A 23917-nucleotide genomic window follows, 5' to 3' on the forward strand; every position below is an offset into this window, starting at 1 on the left:
ACAAGAATTGCAAAATTGTACGCAATGCTTAGGATTCATCACCCACCCTTCCTTAATAGTGTTAATGTTCACGCCTGTTGAGTGCATTGCCTTAACAATTAAATTCACACATTGTAGTTAAAAGTGGTTCATTAACCACTTCAGAACTGGTCAATATTTCTAAATAAAAGCAAATTATGCTGGAATCTGAAAACAAAAAAGAAAATGCTGGAAAATCTCAGTTGGTCTGGCAGCATCTGTAAGAAGAGAAAAGAGCTGACATTTCGAGGTCAGATGGCCCTTTGTCAAAGCTGCTCTTTTGGTCAATATTTCTATCCGGTTGCCATATTACTTTCTGACATACATTGAAGATTAAATTAAAAAGACTTCTGGATGTGAAATCATACTTTTGAATAATAATGTTTATTTATAAGTGAAACTTGTCATAATGAATCTGATATTGCATTAACCAACATTTTACACGATTGAACTTGTAAAATAATAAGATATCTGGGAAATCTACATCAAACAGTAGAAATTGTCATGATTTTTCCTTTATTTTTGTCTATACCTTTGTTGCCGCTGTTAGATCCATGTTTGCTTTCTCCATCACTTGATTTGGGGTGGGCTCATTTGGGAAAGAAGCCCGCACTGTCTTACCTACACCAGCCTGGTTGACTTTTAAGCGCTCCCTGTAGTGGCCACTCAGTTGTATCTAGATAATGGTAATAATTACTGGCCTTGTCACCACATCCCAAAAATCAATTCTTTAAAAGGCAAATGGAAAGAATAACAGGGTGTCCTGTGAATGCTGTTTATTTTATTCATTCATGGGATGTGGATTTCACTGGCTGTGTCAACATCTATTGCTGGTCCCTAATTGTCCACAAACTGGGTGGTTTGTAAGGCCATTTATGAGGCAATCTCATTGCTCTGGGTCTTTGGTTTGATTTATTTGATTTCATTTATTATTGTCACATGTATTAATATACAGTGAAAAGTATTGTTTCTTGTGTACTATACAGACAAAGCATACCATCCATAGAGAAGGAACAAGAGAGTGCAGAATGTAGTGTTACAGTCATAGCTAGGGTGTAGAGAAAGCTCAACTTAATGCAAGGTAGGTCCATTCAAAAGTCTGACAGCAGCGGGGAAGAAGCTGTCCTTGAGTCGGTTGGACGGTTGTGACCTCAGACTTTGTATCTTTTTCCTGATGGAAGAAAGTGAAAGAGAGAACGTCTGAGATGCTTGGCAGTGGGGAGTGTAGACAGAGTCAATGGATGGGAGGCTGGTTTGTGGGATGGACTGGGTTACATTCACAGATCTGGAGTCACATGTAGGCCAGACTGAGTAAGAACAGCAGATTTCCTTCCCTAAAGGATGTAAGTGAACTAGATGGGCTTTTACAATAATGGTTTCACAATCATTAGATTTTAACTCCAGATTAGCTTTATTGAATTCAACTTCATCATCTGCAGTGGTGGGATTCGATCACACCCAGAGCATTATTAATCTAATGACAATACCACCATATCATCATAATTCACGGGAACAAATGCACTTCAGTGAAATTAACCTTATTTCATCTTTTACAACTTTGGTCCCAGCCTAGCCTAAGCAAGATCAAATTGCTGTGGGAAAAGTCTATTAGGGTCTGTAATTTGGAGAGGGCTGCTACTTACTGAAATAACGATGGCCAAGAGAAACAAAGGAAGTAGAAACACAATGAGATCCCGCCTGGATGCAGAGTTACAACAGACATTAATATCATAGAACCCCAACAGTGCAGAAAGAGGCCATTTGGCCCATCAAGCCTGCATTGGCAACAATCCCACTCAGGCCCTATCCCCCTAACCCCATGTATTTACCCCGTTAGTTCCTCAGACACTAAGGGCAATTTAACATGACCAATCAACCTAACTCACACATTTTAGGAGTGTGGGAAGAAACCGAAGCACCCAGAGGAAACCCATGCAGACATGGGGAGAGCGTGCACACTCGGCACAGATGGTGACCCAAATGGGGAATTGAATGTGGGTCCTGGCACTGTGAGGCAGCAGTGCTAACCACTGTGCCACCCTATTGTGGCAACAAGAGATGTGAACTATCAGAGAGAGCTACCTCAGCAGAGAAAGGCAATTACTGATTATAGTGTGATTTTTACACCCTGTCCCATTAAAACATATTAGGGTGGCCTGGTGGCACAGTGGTTAGCACTGCTGCCTCATAGCACTTGGGACTCAGGTTCAATTCCAGCCTCAGGTTACTGTCTGTGTGGCGTTTGGACTTTCACCCCGTATCTGAGTGCGTTTCCTTTGGGCGCTGCGGTTTCCTTCCACAGTCCAAAGATGTGTGGGTTAGGTTGATTGGCCATGTTAAATTGACTCTAGTGCCGGGAGATTAATAGGGTAAATATGTGAGGTAACGGGGATAGGATTCAGGTGGGATTGTGATGGGCATAAACTTGATGGGCCGAATGGCCTCCTACTGTACTGTAGGGATTCTATGATTCTTCTTAGAGGTTGTGTACAAAGTTCGGAGATCGTTTGCCATTACATATTCAATGACACTACATCGTAGAATTCTGGTTTTGATAGATCTGGGGTAAACGTTAATAGCTCCTGACTAGCTGTTAATATGTGGAGATGCTAGCATTGGACTGGGGTAAACACAGTAAACCTGGTGTTGTGAGATTTCTAGCTGTTAATATACAGAGATGAAATCTGTTAAATATTAATGTACATCCATTGTCAATTGCCAGACATTTCATAGCTGTGTAACTATAACCCCTGCCAGTACTCTGACTTTCGAGACAGCCCTAATTGTGTTCAAATACACAGATGCTTATTTCGCCTCTCCCATTGCGTACCTGTTTGTATTTCAAATCAGACCAATCTTTTATTTTAACAAAAACAGAAAATGCTGGGAAATCTCAGCAGATCTGACAGCACCTGCTGGAAGGGAATACAGCCAACATTTCGGGTCTAGATGACCCTTCGTCAGCTGAGATGTTCCAGCATTTTTTGTTTTTGTTTCAGATTGCATCATTTAGCTTTTACTTTTACTTTAACTGTCTTTGTGGTGTTGTTAGGGGGGGTAACTGTTGTCCAGGACTCCAGGGATAAGCTCTTCAGACAAATTGGTGCCACGCGACCCTTTTGCATCCATCTGAGCAGGCAGCAGGGATCACCAAAATGCTGGAAAATCTCGGCAGGTCTGGCAATGTCTGTAAGGAGAGAAAAGAGCTGACGTTCCAAGCCCAGACAACCCTTTGCCAAAGCTAAAAGGCATGGAAAGTGGGAGATATTTATACAGTCGTGTGAGGGAGTGAAAGATGAGTCAAAGCCACAAAACCAAGGGGAAAGGCTGCTTGTGGCAGCCGATAGAGAGAATGACCAAACGGCAGAGAAGACGAAATCAGAGGGCAAGCTGCGATGAAGATGTGGGGGAAGAGAGAATGGATGGGAGAGAGGTAATGGGAGAGAAAATTTATTGGAGTTCTATGAGGATGTGTCTAGGGCGGTGGATAGAGGAGAGCCGGTGGATGTGGTCTTTCTTGATTTTCAGAAGGCGTTTGACAAGGTACCTCACAAGAGGTTATTACAGAAGGTCAGGGGACATGGAGTTGGGGGTAGGGTGTTAGCGTGGATAGAGGATTGGCTGTCAAATAGGAGGCAGAGAGTGGGGTCAATGGGTGCTATTCGGATTGGAGGTTGATGACTAGTGGAGTGCCCCAGGGGTCGGTGCTGGGGCCTCAGCTATTCACCATTTATATAGATGATCTGGAGGAGGGAACCGAGTGTATGGTGTCGAAATTTGCTGATGACACCAAGATTGGTGGAACGGCAAATTGTGCGGAGGGTGTGGAGAGTCTGCAGAAGGATCTAGATAGGCTGGGCGAATGGGCCAGGAACTGGCAAATGGAATTTAATGTTGGCAAATGTGAGGTTGTCCACTTTGGCAGGAATAATGGTAGGAAGGACTATTACTTACGTGGCGAAAAACTGCAGCAGGCGACGGTGCAGAGGGACCTCGGGGTCCTAGTGCATGAGTCGCAAAAACCCAGCCTGCAGGTGCAGCAGGTGGTCAGGAAGGCAAATGGGATGCTGGCCTTCATAGCGAGGGGGATTGAATATAAAAGTAGGGAGGTCTTGCTGCAGCTGTGTAGGGCACTGGTGAGGCCGCAGCTGGAGTACTGTGTGCAGTTTTGGTCGCCGCACTTACGCAAGGATATTTTGGCCTTGGAGGGAGTGCAGAGGAGGTTTACTAGGCTGATTCCGGAGTTGATGGGGTTGAGCTATGAGGAGAGGCTGAATAAACTAGGCTTGTACTCGTTAGAGTTTAGAAGAATGAGGGGAGATCTCATTGAGACGTATAAGATGTTGAATGGGGAGAAAGAGTAAGCAAAGGGGGAGAAAGAGTAAGTAAAAGAGGAATAAAATAGGGGGAAAGAGTGGGGGGGGGGAAGAAAAATAAAAAAAGACAATAAAGAAGTAAAAGGTAGAGAACAGTTAACCAACACTACGAAAGAAATGGAAAGCAGTGAAGGTGAATGTGAGGGAGAGACATATAGAAATCCTGTGGGAGAGAAAAGCAATACTTTTTCAGGGTAAGCACTCCTGGAAGAGAAGTGGCAGTTCCAGGCAGAAGGGATTTTGGGACTGCATCTGAAAGAATAGTTTCTCTTGCCTTTGGCTTGCTGTGCGAGATGCTTTGGTTCACATTCAGATGTTGGGCATACTTCCGGGAATCACTAGAGTCAAAAGTTGCAATAGCCCCCTCCCCACACCACCTCCATGTTCCTTTTACGTCACCAGTTTCAGAATGAGTTACTTACTATAAGTCATACAGAGGTTTCACTTTACATGAAAAATTAGAGATGTTATTTCCATTTGGGAAGTTTATACTTGAAATGTCATTCCAAAAGAGGAACCAATGTTACCAGAAACATGATAATGTCCATTTACAGCTACAATAACCAGTGTTCAATTCCCCCATCCCCTCCACCGTAACTTATTTTAAACAATTGTCACTAAATTCTCATTTAGAAAAGGTTCTGAAGTAACTTGGCTTGACGGACAACTAGATGTAAATTGAATTGATATTTAGCCACCTAATCATCAAGTAGTACAGCCTGCCGCACTAGTACTTTCAGACCTAATTGCATCTGTATAATTGTGTCTTAAACATCAATGCGAAAGCAACTGATATGTCTAATTAGCACTGCTGCCACAGCACCAGGAACCCAGGTTCGATTCTGGCCTTGGGTGACTGTGTGGAGTTTGCATGTTCTCCTCATGTCTGCGTGGATTTCCTCCGGGTGCTCCGGTTTCCTCCCACAGTCCAAAGATGTGCAGATTAGCCATGCTAAATTGCCCCTTCATGTCCAAAGATGGGACATCTTGGACAAAGATGGTCCAAAGGGGGATTAGCCAGGTAAATGCATGGAGTCATGGGGATAGGATGGGGAGGGGGGGGTGGAGTTGGGGGGGGAGCAGGTGGGGGTAGGTGCCTGGATGAAATGTTCTGTTGGAGAGTTGGTGCAGACTCAGTGGGCCAAACGGAATTCTATGATTCTTTCTCCAAGTTAAATCTACAAGGGATCCTGGGTTTCAACATGAAGATATGCATTCCCATCAATTCCGTAGCCTAGCTATGTCTATAAATACCCTAATAATAATGTTGAGATGCTGGTGTTGGACTGGCACACTCTTTGAATACCCTATAAAGTCAGGGAGCATGGCTCCCTTCCTGGGATCCACAAGAACAACATGAAAGTCACATGTCAAAGGTTAGAATACAAATTAAGACATTTTGGTTCAATTTATAGAGAAAATACCAATAGGTGAAAGTACAGCCACAGTAAGTTCTTAATAGAACTTCTGAACTGTAATGTGTTTTATTTTGCTGCTTGCTTAGGTTAGGTAGTTAAGAAGGTATGCGTGCACCTACAGAAAGAAACACTGGGTGATTTCAAGATAACAGGATACAGAGACGGGAAGAACAAAACTGAACCCTGCCCTCTGAATGGAGGAGGTAAGAATTTGCAGGGTGTAATGAAACTATGTTTCTTAGATATTTTAGGTGGAATTTGCACAATTAACTTCAGTGAAAGGGCAACAGAAATTCAAGAGAGCAATAGAGCTGGCCATTTACAGCCTTTTCTTTTAGTGGGGCTTATGCCAATCACCAAGAAAATTACAGCAGGAGGTGGAGATTTTAAATGCATGGCGTGTGTATCTGCCATGTTTATTGTTCATTTTACTTAGTCATGTTCCCACTGCACTTTCAGAGTGCCTCTCACAAAACAGGTTTTTTAAAATGTTAAGAGTATACTCTCCTTTGAGGGGGAGATCTGGCTGGTGGTGATTTCATAGAATTATAGAACCATAAAGTTCTACAGTGCAGAAGGAGGCCATTCAGCCCATCAAGTCTGCACTGACCACAATGCCATCCAGGCCCTATCCCCATAACCCCATGCCTTTACCCTAACTAGTTACATATACCCCTGACACTACGAGGCAATTTAGCATGGCCAATCCATCGAACCTGCACATCTTTAGACTGTGGGAGGAAAGCGGAACACCCGGAGGAAACCCACCTGATTTAACCTGAGAATCACCACACCTCAGACAAGGGACAAGGTGGGGCCTTCATGAATAACCTCAGCCGGTACAGGGGAGGCAATGGCCTAGTGGTATTGTTGATTATTAATCCAGAAACTCAGCTAATGTTCTGGGGATCTGGGTTCAAATCCCACTGTGGCAGATGATGGAACTTGAATTCAATAAAAAATGATCTGGAATTAAGAATCTATTGATGATCATGAAACCATTATTGATTGTTGTAAAAACCCATCTGGTTCACCAATGTCCTTTAGATATGGAAATCTGCCATCCTTACTTGGTTTGGCCTTGACTCCAGAGCCACTGCAATGTGGTTGACTCTGAACTGCCTTCAAGGGCAGTTAGGGATGGGCAATAAATGCTGGCCAGACAGCGACATGCATAACCCACAAATGGCCAGAAAAAAAATTGAACCTGCACAGTTGGCGTTGCTCCCACCACAACAGCTCACTGACTATCGCTGCTAGCTGTGCAGATACATGGATTTGGGCCTGTGTCTGTGGGAGTTTGTGCATTCTCCCTGTGGTTGCGTGGGTTTCCTCCGGGTGCTCCAGTTTCCTCCCACACCCCAAAGATGTGCTTTTAGGCTGATTGGTTTTACCAAATTGACCCTACACTATTCTCCCCTGAATCTGGCTACATTAGGGGTACCATTCACATACACACGGGGCAGGGTAGGTGTAGGAAAATGCTTTGTTGAAATGGCGGCGCGGGCTCGTTGGGCCGAAGGGCCTGTTTCCCGTGCTGGGTTGTTCTTTGTTCTTTGTGATTCCCATCACAAAACAGCTGTCCAGCCAGCTGAGCTATCCTACACTATAGCTCTGAGCAATGGAATTGATTCAGTTCCTGGCTGGTGATCAGTTGGTCGAGACTTCACATCGGGGTCAGCATGTTGAAGGCTCACATCCCATTGCAAGACTTGGTCACACATTACCAGGACAAGGGAATGATCTTTACATTTATTGTTAAATTGAACTCCTGGATGATGGTGTATTAACATGTAGTAAGATCTCGTATACCAACCAATATCATCACAAACAGACCAATTGTTCATTCAGGTTTTTAGAATCGTGTGTTGCAGCATTTGCTTATGTAAAAACTGAACTTATACTTCCACAAATAAAGATTTTTCAACAATATGTTACTGAAGCTGTAATATAATCAAGAAACTACAAAGGGTCATGAACAAAGCCCAGTCCATCACTCAGACCAGCTTCCCACCCATTGACACTGTCTACACTTCCCGCTGCCTCAGAAAAGCAGCCAGCATAATCAAGGTCCCCACGCACCCTGAACATTCTCTCTTCCACCTTCTTCCATCAGGAAATAGATATAAAAGTCTGAGGACTCATATCAACCTACTCGAGGACAGCTTCTTCCCTGCTGCCATCAGACTTTTGAATGGACCTACCTCACAGTAACTTGACCTTTCTCTGCAGCTTATGACTGTAACACAACATTCTGCACTCTCCCGGTTCCTTCTCTATGAATGGTATGCTTTGTCTGTATGGTGCACAAGAAACAATACTTTTCACTGTGTGCTAATACATGCATAAATCAAATCAAATCAAGTATGAGTTTTCTCTATTAAATGATTGGAGGCAGTGAGGTTTGTGTAACCAGAGATGCACAATTGCTGTTAAGCCTTGATTCCCAGAGTAGACAGGTTAAAAAAACACAGGTAGAAACTCTCACCCCTAAAAGTTGCTTATGCTTAAAGGTTATATGTCATATTGTCATTATTTGTTAAACAAGTTGTATATCGTAACAGATTTCTGTGCAGCTGATCAACATTGATCTTTGTGTTTATTTTTGCAAACAATAATTTTGTACACCTTAAAAATGGATACTAGGTTATGTCTATTGAAGAAGGCAGGAGGATCAGGTTTGACTGTAATACCGGCCTCTAACACACACATAAACACTCACTGCCTCGGTTCACTAGACACTTTTGAGGTACCACAGCGCTGGTCCCCCGGGATCATCCCTCAGCACAAGGTGGGGGAAGGGGGAGAATTGCGCAGCAGAGTACACCACATATTATAATAAATAACAAATATTTACAGGAGAACCCAAGTATCTAATTTAATCTCTTGTTCTGCTGATGAGTTAAACCACGCTGTAAAGACCTTGAGGTTATCAGAACCACTCGATTGAATTGCTCCTGTATAGTTTACTGCCTGCCTCCTACCTTGTGTTTATTCTCGGCACTGTCTCTCTCTGGCACCTACATGAAAGGGTTTCATCTGCTGTCTCCTGGCGTGAAAAGGTACAGACACTGAACAGTGGGCTCTTTGTTGCTCTCTATGTGGAATCCTCCCAGGAATCAATTATCTCATATAAATACAGATCATGTCATATAAACTCAAGCATAGATATTAATAATGAATAGCAAAGTCATTATCTTTTATAACTGACTATTTGTAAACAGTGTTGTACAGCTCTTCCAGTATGGAAATTATCTGTATTTGGCTGCAGCCCAAGCAGAGGATCCCCTTATGAATCTTGCTATGTTAAAGAGTTAATATAGGATTTATTCAAAATACCTTAGGGGAGGTTCGGCTTTTTAGTAAGAAAATTTATGAGGGCAGAAACTCAGCAAAGCTACCATTGCGATTCCCTGAGGTGATGTATAGTGGAACTTGTCACTTGACTCCGTTTCTCATGTAACCAGATGGGCTCCAGGGACTGACATCCTGTCAAATAGATGCAATGGCTGCTTGCCTAGGTATTCGTTTCTTTTTACACAGTCTGATGTAACTGTTGTGCTGGGCTACCACAGGTCACATACCATTTTTTGTCCCACACAAATTCTCATGCAAAAGCAAGGTGACCTCATTGTGTGCTAAAGCAGCTCTGCACCTTGCATAATTCCCATACTGCCAGCTGGCGCTGGTCTCTTTTTTTGATAAGCAACTATAAATTTGCACAGTTTACAAAAAAAATGGACTAGTATGGATTCTTTAACTCGTTGGAATATTACCACATTTAAACACAATGCTGCATGGGACGGCACAGTGGCATAGCGGTTAGCGCTGCTGCCCCCACAGTGCCAGGGACCCGGGTTCAATTCTGGCCTTGGGTCACTGTCTGTGTGGAGTTTGCACGTTCTCCCCATGTCTGTGTGGGTTTCCTCCGAGTGCTCCAGTTTCCTCCCACAAAGATGTGCAGATTAGATGGATTGGCCATGCTAAATTCTCCCTTAGTGTCAGGGGGATTAGCAGGGTAAATAAGTATGGCTATGGGGAGAGGGTCTGGGTGGGATTACGGGATAGGGTGGGATTGTTGTCAGTACAGGCTAGTTGCGCTGAATGGCCTCCTTCTGCACTGCAGGATCCTAAGTTTTGGCCTTTATTGTTTTTGAATATCCCCAAGTTATCTGCATGCAGTTTACAACGTGGAAGAATGTTCCCTGTGGAACATGATAATTCGTCAGCGGAGGTCAAATTTAGCTTTGGAGGAAGTGAGGGATGGTTGGTGGTCAATCAGCTTCCCCTTATTTTCCCCCTCAATCCAGTAGAATGGGAAGTCAGGTATTTTGGTATAATGGGAAGCCAACCTGGCAAAATTAAAATTTATTCCCACTGACACACACACACACAGAACATCTTCAGGGGAGGCGAAAGAAAAATGCCATGTTATGAAGCAGAACGATTAAAAAATGCAGAAAAAAATCTTGCAGCAACATCTAAATAGCAATTAATGCCACTTATAGTGTATTACGTTTTCGTTTCGTCCACGGGAAGCAAACACTCACTGAGGTGACACTGGGTCAGTCTTCCGAGAATGTATTTCAAGAATTTTTTTTATTATTCATTCGTGGGACACGGGCTTCGCTGGCTGGCCAGCATTTATTGTAAGAAGCCTCACCAGGTTAAAGTCTAACAGGTTTATTTGGTAGCACAAGCTTCCAGAGTTCACTCCTTCTTCAGGTGAGTGAGGAGTTGTGTTCGCAAATAGACACAAACTCAATTTACAAGATAATGGTTGGAATGTCAGTCTTTACAGGTAATCAAGTCTTAAAGGTGCAGACAATGTGAGTGGAGAAAGGATTGAGCACAGGTTAATGAGGTGTGTTTTGTCTCCAGACAGGTTGTCTCCACATCACAGCATTTATTGTCCATTCTCAGTTGCTCTTCAGAATGCTTGAGTCTTCACCTGCTCTAAGCTCTACGTATTCTGGAAATGATTCCTGTTGACGCTATCCAAAGACTGAAAGCTATTCAATCTCTCAAGGTTAATACCAACACAAAATCTTACCAAAATGTATCTAGCCGTTTGATAGTACAAAGCTTGAGTATTGCCAAAAAAATGACATTTTTGTCGAAGCTTTTCCCCTTGTACTCAGCAGGACAATCACAAGGATACTAATATCAGGGGAAACAACAACTCTCTACTGTATGAGAAGAGGGTGCTGATTCGTTGGCAAGTGGACTCTAATTGGTCAAGGCATTTTCTGCAAAATATATTTATTCAACTCTAAGGTAATGATAGTGATGAACTCTGCAAGCAATAATTTACCATTCTGTCACTTCATTTAATTTTCTTAATATAGAATATGCAATGTTTTCATGATAGTTATAAAACTATTTCATTCTTTCACTCATTACCCTCCTTTCCTTCCCTAAATAACACATTAACAATCATGTTTGTCTTTGCCCAACTAGCGAACTAGTTGTACTATAGCTGCTGACACCTCTATTGCTGTCTTAATGAACTCCCTGACATATTTCCTTGGCATTTCTCCCGAAAGCAGTATTATTGACTATTTTTGATCCTGTCGCTCACTGCACTAATTGTCACCTTGGCTCAGTCAGCAGTGCTATATCATCTGTGAATGACAAAGCCCCATGGATTCGAGCCCAAACACAGATCTCGAGCACATAATCTAGTCCAACACTGAATTCACTGTGTCGTGACATCCCCTACCGGAGGAGGATTTTTTGGAAAGGGACAAGCTCAGCTGTGTTGCCTCTGGCACTGAGGGAATGTTCCATTCTCTGAGACACACACAGCCAATAAGATTGAAACCCTGTCCGCTTGTCCAGGTGGGTGCAGAAGATCCCATGACACTACCTGAAGAGGCAACACTTATAGACAATCCAAACAGATTAAATGGTTGCTCATCATGGGGGAGTCCAGAACTATGGGTCATAGTTTGAGGGTAAAGGTTAAACCTTTTAGGACTGAGGTGAGGAGAAATTTCTTAACTCAGAGAGTGGTGAACAAGTGGAATTCACTACCACAGGAAGCAGATGAGGCCAAAATGTTGTGTGATTTCAAGAAGAAGTTAGATTAAGCACTTGGGGCTAAAGGGATCAAGGGATATGGAGGAAGGTGGGATCAGGATATTGAATTTGATGATCAGCCATGATCAAAATAAATGGCAGAGCAGGCTTAAAGGGCAGAATGGCCTCCTCCTGCTTCTAGTTTTAATGTGTCTATGTTTCTATCTCATTTACTGTCTGTGGACCCCTGGTGTGTTCACTGGACACATCATTAGTTTTGAAGGGTTTTGGATCTTCATTAGGAGATGAAAAGTAATGAAGAAATGTAAATTTCTTTCTTTCCTAATCTACACAAACTAAAAGGTGCTTTCAAAATCAATTTAATCTTTCAAAGTAAAGCTGGGGATTCTGGATAGTACAGAACAGGAAGGTGAATTATCTGTGCTACGATAGCTGATTTTAGCCAGGGCAATGATAGAGACACTATAGTTGGCTGCAACTAGAATGGGGAAGAAAGTACTGACCAGTTTCCTAGTTCTGACTGCTGTACAATGATCAGAAATTGTGTGATCGGAACGCCAGGTAAAAATCGGATCAAACTCAGCTGAAAAATTTCACCGTCAGATGATCCACAGATAATCATCATTAGTACAACATGTATAACTGTATCCAAGATGGAGATGGAGCAAGGCAACTTGCAATGTGTGCCCACTATACCTTCTAATTCTATCTTTTACTCTTATTCTATGCTTTTAAAACACTAACTCTTATAAGCTCTCTAGCAATGCTAAATTAATCTTTCTCTACACCCTAGTTATGACTGTAGCACTACATTCTGCACCTTCTCCTTTCCTTCACTATGATGTGGAGATGCCAGCGCTGGATTGGGGTGGGCACAGTAAAAAGTCTCACAACACCAGGTTAAAGTCCAACAGGTTTATTTGGAATCACGAGCTTTTGGAACACTGCCCCTTCATCAGGTGAGTCGTCTGATGAAGTAGCGGCAGTCCGAAAGCTTGTGATTCCGAATAAACCTTTAGACTTTAACCTGGTGTTGCGAGACTTCCCACTGTTTCCTTTTCTATGAATGGTATGCTTTAAATAGTGTGCAAGAAAAAATACTTTTCACTGTGTACCAATGAATGTGACAATAATAAATCAAATCAAATAATGATCACTTAAGCATGGTACAAAATGGTGACAGCCAATTGCAAATTGTCCCTTCATGAGGAGGAAGTCAATGCCTTCAGGATAAGAGGAGACAATAGGGCACAGAATCGGAGCTGAAAAGGATTTGATTAAAGAAATGTGTTCCAATGTTGGTAAGTACTTTAAATGAAGAATCGACTGTGATCCAATTAACTCGTACAAAATGTTTTCATGTCACACCTCTGACCCAAAATAGACCATAATTAGAAAAAGCAGTTGGACTTCTTCCAGTTACCAGATGCATCTGGTCTGAGGAGAAAAGCAGAAACAATTGAAGCCTCAAATTTTATTTTGCCTGAAGGCAACATCATTTGATGTTGACTTAAACTATAATTACTGGCACCACGCTTAGCTCAGAAAAGCTGATGGCAAAGGATTATCTTCATTTCGGAATAATGCTCTTGTTTTTTTTCACCCAGAAATTGCAGCCTATCCAGTCACTTTATTCAACACTCTGACACGTGATGCAGAAAGTCAAAAACAGATTGAAACTTCATTGTGAGGTTCTAATAGGCCAAATTACTCTTGTTTCTATGAACTTGCAATTAATAAATTTGAACCGGGGTGATGTGACGAAGCATGTTGGCCCAAGTCTACGATGCGGTGAGTTCTCAGTTTCTGGTCATACTAGCCAGGAGAGGTGAGAGATACTGAATGGAAGTTAGGTGATTCGCCTCAAGAAGGGTGTCTGCGAGAGTCTCATGTAAATTGTGGTGAGCAACGCTTGCAAAGGGAAAGCAAAGAGACGCCAAGACAGACTCACACATGAGCAAGATGCAACATGCAATAGAATCAGAAATGCAAACATAAGCGACTGAAAGGGGAGACAAGGGCAAGATGTAAAAACAGAGGCACAGACATAGATTTCATCTTCATCTGCTCTATATCTGGTGGGGTGAATCATAGACTCTTTACAGTAAAAAAAATCTCTTATTGTATCATGGACCCTGCACATATCTGCCCTGGCAGTGAAGATGATAATCTACTCTGAAGTAAGGGATTAAAACAGATATTGTCAGGACAAGCCCTCTCAACATTTCAACTATATTTTTATTGCATTTTGAACAATCTCAATGTATTTCCCTCTATACTTGCCAATTTATTCCAAATATGTATCACTCTTTGAATATATATAACAGGTACATTTTTTAATATCTTTTGAAGTTTATTTTGATCTAACTTCCATTATGTTCCTTGGTCCCAATTCTTCCCATACCTTACAGTAAGAATCAAGTCTATCTTAATATACCATTTAATATTTGACATATTTTGATGACCATAAGATGTAGGAGCAGAATTAGACTATTTGGCCCATCGAGTCTGCTCTACTATTCAACGAGATCATGGCTGATTTGATGTGACAATCCTCAACTCCACTTTGCTGCTTTATTCCCATAACCCTTGATTCCCTTACTGATTAAAATTTGTCTATCTCAGCCTTGGGCATACATTGTGACCCAGTCTCTACAGCTCTCTGTAGAACAAAGAATTTCATGGATTCACTAATCTCCAACAGAAGAAATTTTTCCTCATCTCTGTCTGAAATGGGTGACATCTTACTCTAAGGTTACGCCCACTGGCCCTAGACTCTCCCACAAGGGGAAACAACCTCTCAGCATCATGGACAGCACGGTGGCAGAGTGGTTAGCACTGCTGCCTCACAGCACCAGCGACTCAGATTAAATTCCAACTTCAGATCACTGTCTGTGTGGAGATTGTACATTCCCCCCGTGTCGGCATGGGTTTCCTCCAGGTGTTCCAGCTTCCCCCCTCAGTCCAAAGATGTGCAGGATTAGGTTGATTGGCTATGCTAAACTGACCCTAGTGGCAGGGGGATTAACAGGGTAAATATGTGAGGTTATGGGTCCGGGTGGGATTGTGGTCAGTGCAGTCTTAATGGGCCAAATGGCATACCTCTGCAATTTAGGGATTCTATGATCAGATGAGATCCAATTTTAACTATTATTCATTAGGTTTTTCTAATCTTTCCTTTCATTTTCCTTTACGGTTTTCTGTTCCTTTCAAATGTAAATGTTTTGCGGCTTAGTGTTAGAACGGAATGCAGGTTTTTAAAAGCTGGTCAGACTAGTGCATTGTGGAGCTTTAGCATACCTATACTTAACTATGCTGGCTATACACATCCAAATATAGTTATTTTTCATTCCTTCAAAACATTGAATAGACATTGAAAAGTTGTGTGTGTTATACTACATTTTTTGAAGGTTTTATGTTTATTCAATTTCATTATTTTTGCACTTCACAATTAATGACCTATTATGTAATAGTTTGCATTGTGTGTTTTGCCCTATGCTTGCTCAATTGCATAAATCCTTTTGCTGTATTTACTATCTCTACAATTCTATTGCTCTGTTTTGTGTTGGCAGAATATTGGAGCATCTTCTACTTCGTTTCAGTAAACAGGTCATATATGGAGATGACAACTGATAGGAATTGAACGATTGATCCTTGCGGGACTCTACTCAGCACTCTCCTAATCAAATGTTACAACTCCCACGAATACACTTTACTTTTTAACCAATTTCTTATTTTAGTCTATGTTTTGACCTTGAATTCCTGGGGCTTTTAATTATACGTTTCATGTAGGATCAGAGTTTCACAGGGAGCCAGCTGGCTGCAATGGCTTTTTGTGAAGTTAGACTGGGTAAGCTCCATCCAACATCTAATGAATATGGTCATATAATACAATTCCAATTCTCTTCTCACACCTAGTGATGCACTAAGGCTGACTTTTGTCCATTTCCATCACTAATAATTCCCAGAACAGATCACTGGTCTGTCGCTTACATCTTGATGCATGTCACTTCATATCAAGCATGGCTGACCAAGAGTCTCTTCCGTTCTCACCATCAGTTATTGACACATTTGGAAGGATTTGCAGGTTGACACTCAACCTGTTTGGCCGCATTATGAATGTGCCTTCCTTGACCATCAAGCCCTGGGGTGGGACTCACCCCCAGAGCTTCTGGTTCAAGAGGCAGAGATGCTCGCTACAAAAATCTCCTCATATAATACAACACTGGCCCTAAGTCACTAAGGTCTCTTGCTCTTAGCCTGGTACAGTAGTGCTTGACATTAGTACTGCTTCTCTGAAAAGGAAAATGTTCAATTTCCTACCACTAGCATCTTCCACTGTGATCAATGTAAATACATTCTCAAAGTCTGAACTATAAAATGCAAAACAAGGATGTGCCATTATTTTATCTGCAAAAACATTGAAAGTAGTAAGAGGATTTGTCACAGAATATTCCCCATAAAGTTTTAAAGTATATTTATTGATCACAAGAAAATACTTTAAAGGTAAGCCTAAGTTACTGTGAAATTGTCCCAGTTGCCACAATCCAGCACCTGTTCAGGATAATACACCTAAAAACATCCTTCAGAATGTTGGGGGAAGAACTGGAGCACTCAGGAAACCCATGCAGACATGGGAAGAATGTGCAAACTCCACAGACAGTGACCCAAGCTGGGAATCAAACCCAGGCCCCTGGCACTGAGACAGCAGTTCTAACCACTGTGCCATCATACTGCCCCATTGAAAACCAGTTACTATTTTTATATTTGTTCATTATTTTCAGTGATGGGCCAATAATTGACTGGATCGGCCTTGTTAAGCAAAAGCACATTTGCCTAGCAATTTCTCCACAATCACAGCAATAAATTACATCTTTGGCCTCATTCAGGCTAAACGCTAGCCTTAAGACCCCTAATGTATCAAATGCTGACTTAGATGGCCATTAAAATAAAATTCTACATACAAACGGAATGAGAATTGTGACCCAAGTACATACATTTATTAGATTAAATGTAGTAAATATTCATCAATGCAAGCTGTCAATTTTAACTCTTCCCTTTTCTCTGGTGATTTGAGGTAAGTGTGTTCCTACATCCATTAAAAGATAATTGAAAATCACACAAGGGGACAGATTCTGAATTAGAGGTAGAGGTAAAGTTATTTGAAAAAAAATACATCTTTTAGCATTTCATTTCAACACCAAAGACAATTCTTTATTTAAAAACTTATCAAAGTACAAAAGAAAATGTACAAATCACCATTTCATTTCACAGTTTAAAATTTACAGCAAGGTCCAGTATTTTTCAGTATGAAAGCCCAAGTGGAATGCTTTAATAATGTAAAATATTTCAAATGAAAAGTAGTGACATTGGCATCTTTTCTTTCACTCAAGCAGAGTGGCTCATGTGTATCTGTAGTCTGGGATATGAAGCACACTGCAGCTTTTGGTTTCAGACCAGGTATCAAGTGATGTGTAGCATACCAGTCACCAGACTGTAGTTTTACTATACAATCCAACTAAATCCTCATCACATGTGCTTGAGCAAGTGAAAAGCCTCCAATAGGCAAGAGAGTGAAGGCAGCTCCCGTTCGCTCTCTCAACATCAAAAAAAAATTTCTCTGCCTTGGCACCTTTTAAAAACACAGCTTCACACCAGGCAAGAGTTTTACTGCAGCTAAAAGCACGAGACATCAAGAAGCCTTCTTAGAGCAGCCTCACGCCATTTGGCCTTCGTAAAGTTGGGTGTCAGACTGAAACTACTTCACATTGTTAGGAGTGTAGTTGCAATTATTGCACCCCATATTCATTCAATGAAATACTGCTTTCGGTACTCCCAAGTGTTTGGGACATGGAGCTGAATTACATTTTCAGGCAAAAAATAAAATTATATAAAGTTCCCCTCTCAGTCCACTTGTTATCTCTGGAAACACTTGCAGAACTAAATGTCTTTTGCAGCTTTTGACAATTGTCCTTGGCTTGCACATCATCTGTCTACAAAAAGCTACATGACACTTTATATAATAAAAGTAGCATCAGAACAACGTCAGTGAATCACAGAACATTTTGTCATGTTCCAGATGAGACTAAGCAATTTTGAAAGAGAGGAAGAAGAGGGAGAGGGAAAAAAAAAAGAGAAAGAACACATTCAGTCCTCTCTCAAATAATCTAACCTTCCAGCCACTTCTCTGGGATCCTCCAGCTTAAATGTAAAAGGGTTAGCCTAGTAGAACCAAAACGTTACAGGAATTCATTTGCAAATCAAAACATTACATAAATATCCATAATGCTGAAGATTCTAAATTGTAAACATCAATCCCTAAAAACGGTCTTCATTCTGTAAGATGCCAATCATTCTGTCCTCACATAGTGGTTGGCTTACGTCAGTCCAACTCCTCACCAACCATCTGCTATTTTGACACTTGTCCCTCATATTTTGGTCCTTTTATCTTAATAAGCACTTAGATCACAGGATATCTCTCATTACTGTTGTATATGCTACACTGGTTCTTGGGGAGGGTGTTTGGAAAATTGAACAGTCAAATTTGGGTCAATTAAAAATCCTTGAATATAGATTTTTGGCAAGTAGTGTGCTTTTGACCATTGAGTTAATCCTTTAGGAGACCCTATTGATGAGCTATTCTAGAATGTCTTAATTGATTATGGAATGAGGTCCACTGTTCATCTCTTTCTCTTCTGATGCCTGAGCATCTTCTTGCGTTTAATGATCATTTCATATAACCTCTCCAGGCCTTGCTGCAAACCCTGTCCATTCACCGCACTGGAACTCTGGATGTGGTGCAGAGTGGATGCACCCAGTTCATTTAAACTTAGAGATTTCTCCACCTCAGCCACAGAGAGCGCCCCGGGTAGATCCTGCTTATTGGCAAAGATTAATACCGGCACTCCTTGATTTTCCGAACTCCTGGAAATTTTGTGGAGCTCAGCCTTGGCCTCCTCCATCCTCTCCATCTCGGAGGAGTCAATCACAAAGACAATGCCGTCCGTACGCCTGGTGTAGGACTTCCACAGAGGCCTCAGTTTTTCTTGGCCACCGACGTCCCAGACCTGGAAAGTGATGCCCCTCGAGTTGCCGACGGGCACTTTGATTTTCTCAGTGTTGAAGCCTTTCGTAGGAATAGTGTTGACAAACTCCCTTAACTTCAGTCGGTACAGCAATGTGGTTTTCCCAGCTGAATCCAAACCAATCACCACCACGTGTAGGGATTGGAAAGGAGGCAAGAAGGTTCCATTGGGTGTGAGCTCAGAGAATTGATTCCCCATTGCCAAATATCCTCGTCAACTCCCCTTTAAGAACAGAAAAGGCTCCCAAGTAATAACCGTTGATTTTTTTAAATCTTGTAGGAGACAAGGCGGAGATTCTTGGCACCTTCTTCAAAGCCAGTCTGAGTTCATTGGATGCAATTTAACTGCTAATTTAGAGGGGAATAAAGTAAACATCTGGTTAGTGAAGCCATAATTTAAATCCTCCTCCTTTTACACCTTAAATGTAACTGAATCAAGTAAATAAGTAAGTTTATTTATTAGTCACAAATAGGCTTACATTAACACTGCAATGAAGTTATTGTGAAAAGTCCCAAGTCGCCACACTCCAGCACCTGTTCAAGTTCACTGAGGGAGAATTTAGCATGGTCAATGCACCTAACCAGCACATCTTTTGAACTGTGGGAGAAAACCGGAGCACCTGGAGGAAACCCACGCAGACACGGGGAGAACATGCAGACTCCACACAGAGAGCAACCCAAGCAGGGAATTGAACCCAGGTCCCTGGCGCAGTGATAACCACTGTACCACCCTCAACACCGCTGGTGAAAACTCGTTTGGAGTACAGATTAAAATACAAGTCTTCAATATTGCACTCCCTGCCTCTTTAAGAATGCCATTTTAAATATAAATGCCTTTGCGAGTATAATTGCCATTGCAAACAGTATGGGACCTTACTAGGCTGGGAGTCATATAAAATGATAATGTCGAGCTCTGTGTAAAAACGGAATCAATATCTTGACCAACATTTTAGAAGAAGATCAAAGTAAACGAGATTCTTCTCTTTTGGCTTGAATGGATGGAGCATTTTTTTGTGTGTGTCACTCACCATCAAACCGGGTTTATTTACACTCCCGGCGGTTTTAAGCGTAAACTCCTTTGATCTCTGTTTATTTACTAATCACATGCTTCCTGATTAGACTCAGCGAGAATCCATTACGGTCAGAGCAAAGCAAACACCAAATTAACACATCACTCTGAAGTGTTCTACCAATGGACCCAGCCTTTTGAAGGTTTCTGCTGGGTCCTAGCTTCACACAGACCAGCAACAATACACCTAGTCCATTCATCTGGGTTTTAAAAAGGTTCGTAGCGGGCAATATTTTTGCAACTCTTTTTCCTCCCCTTCCCTACGGGCGTTTAAAATAAACAATTGTTCACCAATATAATCAATGGCAGGCAGAACGCCACATCCAAAAAAAGTCAATAAATGAATACAAGTCTTTGAAACTACATCCCTCCAGGGCACTTTGTTTCAATTATCAGAAGGGTTTAATTTGTAACAATCCAAGGTTTGCTGGCAAGCTCTCTCTCCAATGGATCGGTTGAGGCGTTCAGATCAAGGGTAGGCACAAAGATGTTTTTTTTGATTATAACGTGTCGAGGCCAATGAGTGAGGAGGACACCATTAAGAGACTGAAATCTGCATTTCAAACAAAAAAAAACTGGGAGATAAAATAAGGGGGTGAGCGGGCAATCTAACAATAATTATTTATTTTTAGAAAAAAGGCAATAAACTTCCAACTATCCGATTTCTGAAATTGCACAGTTCTGATGGGGCGAAGGTAACAATGTTTTGTCAATTGCACGTCCCCCGTGTAATTGCAAAGCTTTGTAATTTGTACAGGTTGGATTACAAAGTAGTGACAGGTATACCTATTCCATTTGAAATAACTCACCCTACACTGAGCAAGGAGCCACAGCACCTTCAATACTTATTTTTGGTGCGGGATGCGGATTTTAAAAAAACATTAATTGAATGCGAGTCTGGTGATTTAAAAGGGAGGTTGATTTTTAAAAAAACATTAAAGCTTTACCTTTTGTCCCCTCGCGGAGAAGCTACTGTGATTCTCTTGGTAAAGATTCGGTCGGAGGGAAAGCTCCACGGAGTAGATTTTCCATGTAGCAGTTTTGTCAGGCACTTTCTACACACATCAGAGCTGCCAGATCAGAGTGCCACCCCTTTCCACGGGATTTCTCAGAGTAACTCGCTCACATCAGTGGCAAGTGAAACACATTCCCTCTGACGTTGCTTTAACCCGGAGCAACACCTACAAGGACATTTCTTAAAGGGGCCCCAACCCTCCTTGACGTCAATGGTGTCCCGCCTGAGCACTCATGTGAGTTGTTAGTCTCCAAATTTGACAGGTTAATCCTGACAGAGCTCCTGGCGAAATATATCTCTCCTTAGATAACGAGTTATAATGAGGGCCTGGTGATTAATTTGTCCAAGACATTAATAAGGATTTTTTCTTTTTTAAATGTACTTAAAGCAAGATATCATCTGCATATACAGCCACTGTCCTTTATTAACTTGATGCAAAATTATTAGCTTTGATGATCTTATCTGATTGGCAGCTCACCACCACCTTCTCCAGGGCAATTAGGGATCGGCATTGAATACTGGCCTAGCCCACATCTCCTAAATTAATAAAAAGTGTTCTCAGGAGAAATTGTAGGGGCGATCTTCAAATGCACTGTGCATGGAGTCTTCCTGAATGTGTATCCCGCAGATGGAAATCACTGATTTGATTTTTAATAAATTATCCCAATAACTGTTGGACATTAACCCCTGCTGTGCCGGAATCTCCAAGGGATTTTTACCTTAAGGCTTGATTTCTTTTGAAGATTTCTGTCCATGTGCTATAAGGTTAAAGAAGTGCCTTATATTACAGCGAGGATTTTAAAAATGGTTCGATTTATATAGCAATTATTATCCCTTTCAGAAATGTCTCATGCCTGTTCCAAATCTGTGCCCATCTACCCCACAACTGCATGTTTGATGAAGGGTCATCCAGACTCAAAACATTGGCTCTTTTCTCTCTCCACAGATGCTGTCAGACCTGCTGACATTTTCCAGCGTTTTCTGTTTTTCTTTCAGGTTCCAACATCTGCAGTAATTTGCTTTTATACCTTAAAGTTTATTATTAGTGTCACAAATAGGTTTACACTAACACTGCAATGAAGTTGCTGTGAAAATCCCCTTGTTGCCACACTCCGGCGCCTGTTCGGGTACGCTGAGGGAGAATTTAGCATGGCCAATTCATCTAACCAGCACGTCTTTCAGATTGTGGGAGGAAACCGGAGCACCTGGAGGAAACCCACGCAGACACAGGGAGAATGTGCAAACTTCACAAAGACAGTGACCCAAGCTGGGAATCGAACCCAGTTCTTAGCGCTGTGAAGCAACAGTGCTAACCACTGTGCCACCATGCCACCCATAACATTGACCTTTTTCATACAGGTTTCTGCCACAGCACTAGAATCAAAAGGCATCCAATATACTGATAACTGGGGTATGCCAATTCTCCTCATTCTTCTTAACCTTCTTCTTCATCCTCAGACAACTCTCCTCCCTTGATCAGCTGTGCCTGGTTACACTGTTCTGATAACTACCTGCATTTACAGAGCACCCTTAACAAAGTGAAACAGCACAATGACCTTCACAGAAATGTTAACAAACTCAATATGACACCAAGCCACATAAAGAGTTATTAGAGCAGATGGCCAAAGACTTGAAAGATTGAAGGAGTGTCTTAAAGGAGGAAAGAGAGGTAGAGAGATTTATGGAGGGAATTCCAGAACTTGGGACCTGGGCAGCTGAAGGCATGGCCACAAATTGTGAAGCAATTAAAATGTGTGAGGAACCAAAATTGGGAGAATGCAGGTTGAAGTGTTGTTGGGCAGGAGGAGATTAAAGAGTTGGGATGTGTGAGGACACAGAGGGATTTGAAAATAAGGATGAAACTGTTAAAATGACCTATTCAATTAGAGTCAAACAGACTCCTGCAATGGGCTTCTTTTTTCACTCCAAATTGTTATTTCTGGAGCCTTCCAAGGATCTATCCATAGCCCCCAACCACCTCACATCCTTACGCCATCCTTCAGCGTCATCATTCAAAGATAAGGGTAGCACTGCGGCACAGTGGTTATCATAGAATAGAATCCCTACATTGCAGAAGGAGGCTATTCAGCCCATCAAGTCTGCACTGGCCACAATCCCACCCCGGCCCTATTCCTGAAACCCAAGCATTTACCCTAGCTAATCCCCCTGACACTAACAGGCAACTTAGCATGGCCAATCCACCTAACCCACACATCTTTGGTCTGTGGGAGGAAACCCTTGCAGACATGGGGAGAAAGTGCAAACCCTACACTGACAGTGAACCAAGGCCAGAACTGGGACCCTGGTGCTGTGAGGCAGCACTGCCAACCACTGCACCACCCACGTACAATCTGAACTCATTTTGGTTGCACACCCGATGATTTGTTTTGTCTTAACATTACAGAAGTTAACTAAATGGCAGCTTTTAAAACAGGTCCATTGCTTCCGCAGTCAGTTGTTTTCTTTATTCACAGGTTGACATTAAAAATCAGAAAGTCCACATAGTCGGCCACGAGACTGAAGCCCTCAGAATGAGTGCAGCTGGCTTTGCTCAGTTACTCAAGGCATTGCTTTACCTTTATCTGTAGGATGTATCAATACAAATAGTTGTCTGAAGCTTCGAGTACATTGCAGGGAATGGAATACAGGGAAACACACAGCTATTTCCTTTACAGCAAGATTTAAGAAAGAAAAAGATTTTAGAAATTTCTCTCCAGTATTTAATCTGGTTGTTATATCAGATGCTATGAAGAAATGTTACTATTAGGAAGTGATCTGTACCCACAGTTCAGCAAAAGCCTCAGGAGTAGGATAAAACCAAATCCAAACGGCTTTTTGCTTTATAACCACGAACAGTTGGTTTATGGTACACAAGACTAGGGCAGTGAAGGATTA

At 41.9% G+C, this 23917-nt stretch overlaps 1 protein-coding gene across 1 annotated transcript; it reads right to left on the reverse strand.

Moving 5' to 3' along the window:
* Nucleotides 1-17054: 17054 nt before the first annotated feature.
* arl4d (ADP-ribosylation factor-like 4D) lies at nucleotides 17055-21145 on the reverse strand. The gene is made up of 2 exons (XM_080213525.1): nucleotides 20955-21145; nucleotides 17055-19286 (listed from the first exon to the last, which is right to left on the reverse strand). Exon 2 carries the CDS (start codon nucleotides 19135-19137, stop codon nucleotides 18535-18537), a length of 603 nt encoding a protein of 200 aa, XP_080069651.1. The 5' UTR covers nucleotides 19138-19286; nucleotides 20955-21145; the 3' UTR covers nucleotides 17055-18534.
* Between the last annotated feature and the right edge of the window lie 2772 nt (nucleotides 21146-23917).

Source organism: Carcharhinus amblyrhynchos, chromosome 27 (genome assembly GCF_965287045.1).
Source record: "Carcharhinus amblyrhynchos chromosome 27, sCarAmb.v2.hapA, whole genome shotgun sequence".
Lineage (NCBI taxonomy): Eukaryota > Metazoa > Chordata > Chondrichthyes > Carcharhiniformes > Carcharhinidae > Carcharhinus > Carcharhinus amblyrhynchos.